The sequence below is a fragment of the Rhamphochromis longiceps genome, linkage group LG11 (genome assembly GCF_057381845.1).
Source record: "Rhamphochromis longiceps isolate RC_006_pf linkage group LG11, R_longiceps_female_GT1.1, whole genome shotgun sequence".
NCBI classification, from domain to species: domain Eukaryota; kingdom Metazoa; phylum Chordata; class Actinopteri; order Cichliformes; family Cichlidae; genus Rhamphochromis; species Rhamphochromis longiceps.
In genome coordinates, this window is record NC_140567.1 from 36944784 (window position 1) to 36955938 (window position 11155).

The 11155-nt window shown below is 37.5% G+C and overlaps 1 protein-coding gene across 1 annotated transcript; it reads left to right on the forward strand.

The window, feature by feature from the left end:
• The first annotated feature begins 6568 nt into the window (after nucleotides 1–6568).
• Nucleotides 6569–10520, forward strand: lamtor2 (late endosomal/lysosomal adaptor, MAPK and MTOR activator 2). The gene is made up of 4 exons (XM_085423882.1): nucleotides 6569–6777; nucleotides 7909–8071; nucleotides 8217–8306; nucleotides 9977–10520. Exons 1-4 carry the CDS (start codon nucleotides 6710–6712, stop codon nucleotides 10031–10033), a joined length of 378 nt encoding a protein of 125 aa, XP_085280008.1. The 5' UTR covers nucleotides 6569–6709; the 3' UTR covers nucleotides 10034–10520.
• Nucleotides 10521–11155: the final 635 nt, after the last annotated feature.

An 11155-nucleotide genomic window follows, 5' to 3' on the forward strand; every position in this document is an offset into this window, starting at 1 on the left:
ACCATATAAGTGATATCTATTAGAGACCAAAAGTAAAACAAAAAAGCGTAACATTAAATCACTCAAAGTTTTAAAAGTAAAACATTTTACACAATAATTTGACTGTTTGAGGTTTTCTCAGAAGCTCTCTGGGCCCCCTCAGGTGCTTGGACACAGCGGAGAACAATGGCCTGTAGCAAGGGCTCTTGAGGATCTGGAACAGAGGACGGCAGGGACTTTGGGAGTTGGAGGTGAAAGTAAACATAGTGATCCCAGCAGCTTTGGGCGCAGACATCTTGCATAGAGATCCTGGAGACTGAAACTGAAAGACAGTGATAATCATTTGAATTTGAAAGTCAGCACAGCACAAACTTTAACTTTCTGTCCTTTCCTGTTTTACTCTGATCATCTTGTGTCCTGTGTTCAGTGTTTTGAGGTTTGCTTCCCCTTTGTCTCATTATGTCTGTGCTCTCCTCCTGTGTCTCATTCCCTCGTCATCCCTCTGTGTATTTAAGCCCCGTGTCTTCGTCTGTTTATCGCTGATCCATCTGCTTATTACCAACTGCATGTCCCATGTCTCAGGTTTTTATTTTCTTTGTTGTTGTTTTTTCAGGTTTCTCCCAGTTTAGGTTTGGCTTGTTTGGTCTCTGTCCCCTTTTGCTTTTGTTTGTATTCTGCTCCGCCGTAATAAAGGCTCACTCTCAGTTCCAGTCCATCTTCAGTGCATGCTGCAATCTGCTCTCCATGCCTCTGCCACAGCAGACGTGACAACTTTTGGCAATAAAGTGTAGATTTTGATTCGCTGCGTCACTTTACAAACAAAAATCTACTAAATTAGAATTAAGATTTTCAGTTATTGGTCAAAGTGCAGACTCCTTTAGATATAAAGAACAACAAGAAGGGATGTGTGTAATTTAGATTGCCTGCTATTTAATTGATTTGCATTGTAACCCAAAGTAAATATGAACACTTAGCTGTTAAAGTAGAAACAAAACAGAAACACAGTGAGGAAGGAGCTTAACAGGCCAAACCTGTTACCTGAAGTTTCCTCCTCTGTGGGAGTCATACAGAAACTTTATCAAGTTCAACTGAACATTCAGCTAAACACAAAGATAAATAAACATAATAAATATCATGGCATAATGCATTTAGTCTTTATTTTTTACTAGTTTTTATTCGTTTTACAATACTTTTAATTATAAAATGGGCATATTTGGTGTGAGATTAGATGACAGCTTAGAGGCTAAAGTGCAAGATTCCTTTTGACAACTATCAGTATTTGAAAACTATAATCTCCGTATTAAATGTCACATAATAACTTTAAAAATATTTTAGTGCCCCATTAAATTTAGGATGCTGAAAAGAAAAACAGCAGCGCTCTCTGGTGGAAAGAAATATTACAGTTTTATTCAACTCAAAAAAAGTTGAATACATTGATTGATTGATTGATTGATATTGATTATTCTTAAATGTGTTTGAAGTCAGTCTGATTAAACTCACAACACTCTGTTATTGTTGAACTTTTCAGGCTGATACCTTGAATTTATGCAGCAACATCCTCTGCCAGATATTTCCTGTTAATTATGAGAGTTGCACAATGAAAATACATGTTGGGCCATTGTTTTATAAAAAAAGATGGTTCACCTCATCAGTATTTTCATTCTGTCTCGATTGAAGATCTCGCTTCAGGTTATGCTACAGAATCTCAGCTGGGTTGTGGTAACCTGGGTAAAACTAGGACCATGTCAGGGACACCTCGTTTCTTCTCTGCTGGAGAGCTTTGATTTCCAAAAATTAAGAGCTTACGGTAACACCCGTCACCAGATCTGAATCAGACACTCAATCTGTTCTATGCATGTGTATAAAACGACCTTCTCTTGTTCTTTTATTTCACACTGATATGAAGGACAGCGTGACCTGCACTCAGGCAGGAGTGGAGTGAACTCTGCTCAGTTGCTGATCAGAACCTAAATAAAATATCTCTGAGAAATTTAAAGCAGATTTGAGCATTTAGGTAGAATTTTTCTTTGGTTTTATTAGCTGTGATAAATGTAACTGTTTCCGTTTCCTAGACGATGTTTATAAGGTTTTGTTATTTTTGTGAACGTCTATAATAAAATAAAAGACTACATTAGTTTCCCTTTCGTATATGAAGATAACTTTGCATGAAGTTTCATGAAGAACCCCCCCCCCCCCCCCCCCCCCCCCAAAGTAAAAATTACAATTAAAATGTTCAAAAAAAAAAAGAAAAAAATTATGAAACTAATTTATGTAATGGATATATGTTGTACAGTTGATTGAAAAACTCACACTGAACACTTTAGTAATATTTTTGTTTAATTTCCAATTATCAAAATAATTTGCAACTTTAATTCAAGCTTTTCCTTTTCCTCATCTTGTTCCTTTCTTTCACTCAAACACTAAATTAAAAGTAAAATATGTCATTTACGTCTGCTTAAGCTGCTTAAGCTGACCCAAGAGGGTCATTAGGAGGTACTTACAGAGGTAGAGTACGATGCTGAACCCCAAAAATTCCCTACTGTATCAAAAGTTTGTATTTTTGTGTGTCATTGTTAAAGGACTGTATGTTTATGGTAAAAGTGCTTCTGAAATTCTTTTTAATAATATCCCCAATTAAGTGTTAGCTTGCTTACTAATGATCCTGACCAAAATGTGAAGCCTGTGCAACCAATTTGCCACAAAAACCCTGATTCGGCACATGAGTGGATAACTCCAAGTCCAATACTGAGAAGCCCAACCATAATCTGCAGAGGGAGCACTAAATGAACAACAAACAGTACTTTATTCTACACCTCGTTCTCCTATGCTTTTAAAGAAGAGCGATTAAGCTCACTTCCAACTTCTTTTTAGTTTGGGGACTCTGCAAAGTAAGTTCATTTATCTTATGAACCTTTGTGCAGCCCCTCAGTTTATTCAGGCAGAAAATCTACAAATTTGCACTTTGAGCTGGTGTAAAGATTTAAACAGTAGGTGTGTGGGGCTTATATATATATATATGTGTGTGTGTATGTGTGTGTGTGTGTGTGTGTGTGTGTATGTATTTTTGCACTTTTGATCCTTGTATATACAATAGTTTGCAGATACCTTTACTGATTTTTGAACTATGCACTTTTCTTTACATTTATAGTGTTGCTTTTACCTACTATAAAAATCTGATTAAACCATATTCAACTGTCACTGAGATGAAACAGCCTGAAACAGGCTTCACTGAAAAACAGGCAACAAAATAAGATTGATTGATTTATTGATTTCACTTTCATCAAAGTTAACATCAGAGGTTGTTGTGCTGTTCAGGAAACACTGCCTTACAGTGAAGAATGACAGAAATGTCATAGGAACAATTTCATAGTAATGCATGTCATTTTAGCTCTCGATCTTTTGATTAGGAGTTAAAGCTACTTAACCTCTACCACCAGTTCAAATTGATAACAGTTTGAATGAGGTCAAAGCCAGGGAAGTCCATGGCAATAATCCCAAAGCATGGTCTGGGATGATTGGGATAAAACTGCCTGAGGTACTGATTGAGCCATGGGTTCACCTTTTCTGCCACTCTTTTTGGGGTCAGAAACATTCCTAGGAAAGTCCCAAAGCCAGTGCCACTTGTGTAAGTCAAAACAACGTTATCACCCCCACAAGCCTCAGTGGCTTGGGCCAGCTGTTTGATTAGTTTGTTGTCCTCTTCTTTAACTCTGCTAACCTTGTTGCTGCTATTCTCATCCGTCTCTGTGAGGGGAATTCCTAGTGTGAAGGTGCTTTTCTGCAAAAAGACCAATTTCCCCCTCACCTGGCCTATATTCGGCATGCCAGAGGTCACCCACACGTGCTGGTCATTGCTAATCAGATTCTGCACCATTTCATTTACCTTATTCTTGTTCAAAATCGCTGGCACCACTCTAATGAGCACAGCCTCACTGTTAAACTCAGACAAGAAAGCTTTAACAGTGTCCAGAACATCTCTGAATGTGCTGCGCTCATATATCACCCCATGCATGACGTAGAGGGTGCCTTCCAGTTCCAACACTTTGAGATCCAGGAAACGAATCCCAGCTCTGAGCTGGTCACTCAGAGACAGGACCTGGTATTCTGACTCAGGGCCTCCATGCCGAGCCATGCTGCTGTGACTGCCGGGGATGGTGATAAGAGACAGGGGGCGGAAATCCTCAATGCCAGCCATCCACGGAATATTGTAGGACGCCGGAAGTATGAGGTTTTTATTATCATTGAAGAAAGGATTGTTGCCATGGCATGAAACCCTGAAGATTTTGAAGATTTGTTGAAGTTACAATAAAGCCAATGCAAGTTAAAAATAATGTATTCCTGTTTTTATGATACATATGATACCTACATGGCAGACAGAAGAACACAATGAAAAAGAAGACGCTTGTCACCAGCACTCATCTTGAAGAAATGTGAGCCAACTGGAAAATTGCAGAAAATACAAGAATAAGTTATGCATTTTTTATGTTAACATCCCATTTTTTAAATAAAAAATACCTATGCAACCAAATTAATTGTGCAAGATAACTGAAAGATTTCAGTTATGTTACAGGTTTCAACTGTACCTTGTAGCCAGGGAAATTTCACAGCCAACATCCAGAGCAGCAAAAACCTGAGACTTATATGGTTCAGTTATCAGAAAAATTCTAGGTGTATGCCACAGATTGACTGATCTCGATAGGTCTTTAAATGTTTGTTCAGATTGTGATGTTTGAGAAGGTGTTCCCTAAAATCCAAGCACTCATCTGAACAGATTGTTCTCTTCATAAAAACAGGGTTAAAACTGATAAGATTACAGGGCATTTTAGTGCAGATCGAGGATTTGAGTAACTCCAGTGAAGGTAGTGTTTGCAAAGTTTAATCAAAAGCGATACCAAGTCTGTTGTTCAGAGAGGGAGGTGGCTGATGACTAAACTTATCACTGACTGGGTGTAGCGCTGTTGACCGAGCTTACTGAGCAGATCTGTTGATAATCATCACCCACGCTTTGAAAATATAGAACTATTTACTGACCTTTTGCACTGTAAGTGAGTCCCTCTATATGGTCTCAGCTGCTTGAATGATCTTTAAATAGATATCTGGCAGTTCAAAGCATGTTGTTTTAAAGACATGTTTATTCAGTACGATTGAATGACTAAAATCAGTATCTCCTGTGAGAATATACAGAGGAAACTGCCCATAACAAAAACAAAATTCTAACAGGAAAAAAAACAAGAATGTTGAAGATCAGGGTGAAAATGATGTCGTAGCTATTTGGGCAGAGAAGAAAAATACAATAAATGTAAGCTCTTACAGGTTTCAGAGAGAACTTGTGCCAATAAAATTAAGACCTTATGGTAAATGTTGCTGTAGTCTGGCAGACTCGTTAGGTTGGCCTTGATTTAGAGTTGATGTTGCAGGAAAGTTGTCCTGACTGGACTCGACTGTTTATTCTTTCAGTTTAGTCTTCCTTTCTTTGTTCTGTTGATAGGAAAATGAACCCAAGAACAACTTGATTAGGTAAAATGTGTAGTAGCAGAACATGGGCAGGCTTTCTTTGTTCTTCAGATCAGGTGTAGAAGGTCACTACTGTGACAGGAACACCCAAGAATACCTCACCGGTTCCTGTCCTCTAAGAAGAGAAATAGTGTGTTACTAATGACATTCAGATTGATCCCAGTGTTTGTAATTTTCCATGAAGATGCAGAAATCCAAACTTTTAGCAGACACTGATTCTGAGAGCACTGTTGATGTTGACCAACCCAAGACTATTGGTGGATGCAAGCCAAGTCATACAGATTCAAGGAGCAGGTACCAGCTGGACCTCTAATGTGTATTATTATTTAAATCAGGAAAAGAAAAATGTTATGTATATACCACGATCTTTGTAATCTTATCAGTGTTAGACATGAAATTGTTAGAATCAAGGCTCTACATGTCAAAGTGAGTAATAAATAGGCAAATTAAGGGTCTCTTTAATATTGTAATGTTGGTAAACATGGGATAGCAAGCATGGTAAAAAAAAAAATGCATATTTTACAAGTGTGTAACAGGACACTGAAAAAACGGTTAAAACGCCATAAACACATACACATTTATGAGGGTCAAAGACAGCATAAAGGATATTACTGGACAGGACTATTGATGGTCTTCTAATTTTGTTTTCTTTGAAAATTGAATTGAGGTATTCAGTCTAGTGTCGGGGGGACGGTTCATGGGGCGAATGACAGGATACCCTTGGACAGATTGCAAAGCTCATCAAATAAAAAAAAACAACACAATTTTCCATGTGTTTTTTCACAAATTTGCATCTGATCTAAAATCTGATTTTATGATATTTATATTTATCAGAATATTTGATATTTTGTTTAAAAGGTGTTTTAAAAAATTGTATTAAAAAAATGAAAAAATAATTTTCTTAATGATTTTGCTCCCTCACGACGTCCATCCACTCACTCCCTTTTTCCCTGGTCTTTTTTTAACCTTCACTGACCCTGACGCATGCGTTGTGGTCTGTGTGTGGTATTTATAAAAGAATTTAGGGGTGAAATAAGGTTTTGAAATACCTACATTTCCCGTGATGCATTGCGATCGGACCCGGAAATGAAAACCGAATCAGCTGACTTGGTTGTGTGTTTCTGAGCAGTTTGGGCACTTTAAAGCTCTTCGTCGCGTCCCGTAAATTCAATAAGTGTTATTATATTCGATCTCTTATATCAGAGGGTGAACAGCCATGTTACGGCCGAAGGCGCTGACGCAGGTTCTCAGCCAGGCGAACACAAACGGAGTCCAGAGCACTCTGTGAGTACGGCGAGCTAGCCGCAAGCTAGCCACATGCTAACTGCTGCTGGAGTTTCAGCGGTGCATTTTTTGACGATTACATATAAATTTAAAGGCAATACACATGATAAGTCTTCTGAATATTCGATAAAACTGAATATAACCCCTGCGGGGCGACTAAAACGTAATTATATGAAACAGTGTGCATCCTGCATAAAGGAGCTTCTAATGTTTCACGACCAGCACAGTCTGTTTGAAAGTGCTCAACGCAAACTTCAGGGTACTTTATTATATAGTCAGTGTATCGGATCATCATCTCCGTCTCAGTATAATGTCCCAAATAACTGATAAGGGTTCATGTCAGGCATTTTCCCCCACAGGGGTTTAATTTCCTTAAGCATAAAATAAACAGTTGTTTGTTTACCTACTTAGTTTTGTAAATTTGACAATGTTGTCCTAATTTTATATCAAAATAATACACAGTTACAAACTAAAATAACCGTTTATGTAATGATATTTTCCACTAAGAGGAAAAAGGGCATCAGATATGTACTAAAACGATTTTTTTGTGTAAGATAATACAGACGGAGACTATATGTTGATCAGTTGTGTTTACCTGAGTAGGTGTCACCAAAATTCCTCTTTGAAAACGAAAAAGAAATCACACCTATAGAATCAAGTAGTCATCACTATTTCTGTCATTAGTTGGTATATGACACCATTTATATACGCTTTTAATGGGGATAATAATAATTAAAAAAAAAAAACTCTTGCCACTGCAGGGGTCCTTCAAGCTCCCAGACCTCTACCCTGGGAGGCCTGGGAGCTTTTAGGGTCCTGCACAGTATCTTTGCTGCCCCGAGGACTGTGCTCCTCTGGACAGAGATCTCCGTTGTTGTTCCTGGGATCTGCTCCGTTACCACTGGGACCACTGTACATATGGTGTTTTTGTCCTAACTTTCAAAGTAGTTCTAAACTACTTAAACAGACTTGCCTAGTAAAATGGTGTAGTAAGAAATCCTATACAAATAAAATACATTTTCGTGTAGTATACACCTTAGAGTATATATTCTGTTTAGTTGGTAACTTTGTGCTCTGAAAGTTATTATATTAATTTAATATTAATCTGCTGGTTATGTGGTTTCTCATCAGCTTACTGAATAATGAAGGCTCACTGCTGGCGTACTCTGGGTACGGGGACACCGACGCTCGAGTGACAGCTGCTATCGCCAGCAACATCTGGGCAGCTTATGACAAGAACGGCCATCAAGCCTTTAACGAAGACAAACTCAAATTCATTCTCATGGATTGTATGGTGAGACATGCTGTTCCATCATCTTTTATTACTTTTTTTTCAGGTATATGTGAAAGATTTGTGTGATGTGAGAAAAAGTGGAGCGATCATTAAGTAATAAACTGAGATACTGTGGTCTTCTTCCCTTTAACATTGTCGTTCTCAGGAGGGAAGAGTGGCCATTACTCGTGTCGCCAACCTGCTGCTGTGCATGTACGCCAAAGAAACGGTGGGCTTCGGGATGCTTAAAGCCAAGGTTAGAGGTTAAACTCCGCCTTTTCATGAGATAATGTTTCATATCCTGAATGTGGATCATCAACAACTGTTACTGTTTCTATTAATGATTTAGGGCCAGGTTTGAAAATACTGGAAATTTACTCATATAAAGTAAAAGTTCTCTTTGTTGCCAATTTGTGAGTTGTTTTTTTTAAGTTAAAAAAAATCAGAAATGTAATTAATTAATATTAATATTTATTAAATCCATAAGTCGTTAATTATATTATTAAGCATCTGAGACAATAACTGATTTCCCAGCATGTTGTTTTACTATTTTAAGTGGACTTTACGCGCAGACTAAGTGTTCTAGTCAAATCTAAATGGACAGAAAAAATAGAAACCTTAACATCTGTAGCATATTGAATTTGGCAGCCGGCCGGTGTCTTTGACGCATTGAATCAACAGTTTAATATACTGATTCTGTAACTGGCAATTATTGCCTGTCATGCTTTTCTAAAGCCTGTGAGATGTCACTAAATACTTTTATTTTTTCCGACTGGCAGGTTTAAATTCAGTTTACTGTAAAGTTTAAAAGAAATCTTCTTAAATCAGCGTAAACATTGTAATAGTAATAAGCAGCTTCTTTCAGTAGCTGCTTATTACTCTTCTGCTATTGTCAGTACCTGTGACTGAACATGAATGATCGCAGTACTTTTATGTCTCTTTAAATCATATAGAAGCTCTCGCATGCAAAGACAAAATAATGAATAAAAACTCTTATTTTGAGCCTCCAGACCAGCTGAGAATGGATTTAATATAGAAACAGCTGAGGGTAAAGTGTGGCTCATTATTTGTTTGCACATAAATACATGAAACAACAAGGATTTTTATTTATTTTTAGCTTTTTGTGTTTTTAATTTTACCTCCGCTTTACTTCAGAGTTCTTTTACGGAGGCAGAGGATTTCTGCTAATGAAGGAAGTTCAGCAGTTTGATGTAATTTGGCAAAACATGCTTTTAGTTTAACAAAAGTCTGACTCAGAGGTAACAGTGAACTAGTGCCTCTTATAATGAGTTCAGTATGACTGAGCTTTGTTTTTGTTTTTTTAAGACTATGTCCATCTTTTTGAATGTGCTTCCAATTTTTCTTAGTCAGAACTTTAGCCACTTTTCCCAGTCAGCTAATCTGCTGACACAGCCTCCGGAGGCTGACTAATCTCGTATTGTATTCAGGACGTCCGGGTAACAGATAACAGATGTCTGAACAAGGCAAGGCTTTCTGTTCCATTTGTTTTCCATTGTGGATAGATTCAACCAAGCTGATTTATAAAAATTAATTAATTAATTGATAAATACTACATCACTAAATTTTCTTCTTCCAAGAAAGCAAAATTTTCTTGCAAGTTCATGACATGTCACAAGAGACATTTAAAATTTAGTCTCAATCACATTCTCAATGATAATGATTAACATTTATAAGCATCATAAAACATGTCACCCGCTCATCATTTAACATTTATGTTGATCAAAATTAAAATTTAATGTATTGAGTCAAATATCATGTCACAACGAAATACAGGTTGTCCTGTTCACATCAGAAGGTTGTTATGCAAGTAGAATTTATATTGATTATTTATAATAATACTTTGTTATGCTGAAAAGATATGTATTTATTCCAAACATAACTGTGCTGTGTGTGTTGTGATTGTAGGCAGAAGCTCTGGTCCAGTATCTGGAGGAACCTTTAACTCAAGTGGCAGCGTCGTAGTCGAGATGTGACTCACGCTCTTCTGGATGCTTATGTCATGTGATCCATGTGATCCATTCATGGACTACTGTGCCACTCTGCTTGTTCACTAAATGCATAATGCATATATGTCAATGAACGGGCAAGCTTTTGTGTGTGTGCGTGTGTATATATGTATCTATGTGTGTTTGTACTAAAAAATTACCAGCTTGTATGGTGCGTAACTCTTTCCGCTCGCTTGTGAATACGTTCCCTTCAAAATTTGGCTAAATTTGTCTGCTGAAATGATTCCATTATCAAACGTTCCCACAGTCGAGTTGTTCATTTGCAGCTTTCGCTCAGGCATGCTGATCAAGGCTACACAGAAATTTGAGCATTTTGAAACTTGTCAGGAGCTCAAATCTCATGAAAAGAGAAATATGTGTGGAAACTTTGAACTTTCTTGAGCTGCAGTTAAGAATGATTGTATTATTTCAGAGGTGTTAAATAAAAGAAATGTACATTCAAATTTGCACAATCTTTGTTCTCTACGCTGACGTGACCGAGAGGAATGATGGAGGTGTAGATGTATATTAAAACTAACAGTGTGATGTACAGAGGGCTTTAGAAAATAAAAATGTTGTCACGACCTGGAAATAACATGCCAAAAGAAAAAAACTGAACATGCATTTTAAAATTTTGACCCAGAATCCCTGGAATTAGTCTTAATGTCTAATTCTTAGAGGCAGCATTGACGAGCCGGGGGCTCGCCCTGCCTTGCTTCATTTCCTGGCACCACAGAAGAAAACATGATGGAAACGTGGGGCAGGAAGGGTAACGTAGCAAGCTTGCATCTACGACAAGAACCCAGAAAGCATAAGTTTCACTACTTTATTGTTCCAGCAGTCAGTCGCTGGGTAAATGGCTGCTTTTGTTCTTTATGCACAGATACCGAAACATGACAAATCACACTGAAATGTTGCTGAAAGAATGACATTTGTTCAACTTATATTTTCATTTTTAAGGCGTTCCAGTTCGTCTGAATCATCAGATATTTTAAAAAGAACCAAATGCAGAAGAACAGAACATTTTAATAAAGCTTGCTGATGCACAAAGAAGTGCTTGCTTTCAGAACACAGAGTCCAAAACACCACGCAAACAGAA

Bases quoted from the DNA above. Each gene is read 5' to 3' on its own strand.
- lamtor2 (XM_085423882.1), top strand. From the start codon at position 6,710: ATGTTACGGCCGAAGGCGCTGACGCAGGTTCTCAGCCAGGCGAACACA. The intron at 6,778-7,908 runs GTGAGTACGGCG...GTTTCTCATCAG, and splicing joins AACGGAGTCCAGAGCACTCT to CTTACTGAATAATGAAGGCT. The intron at 8,307-9,976 runs GTTAGAGGTTAA...TTGTGATTGTAG, and splicing joins TCGGGATGCTTAAAGCCAAG to GCAGAAGCTCTGGTCCAGTA.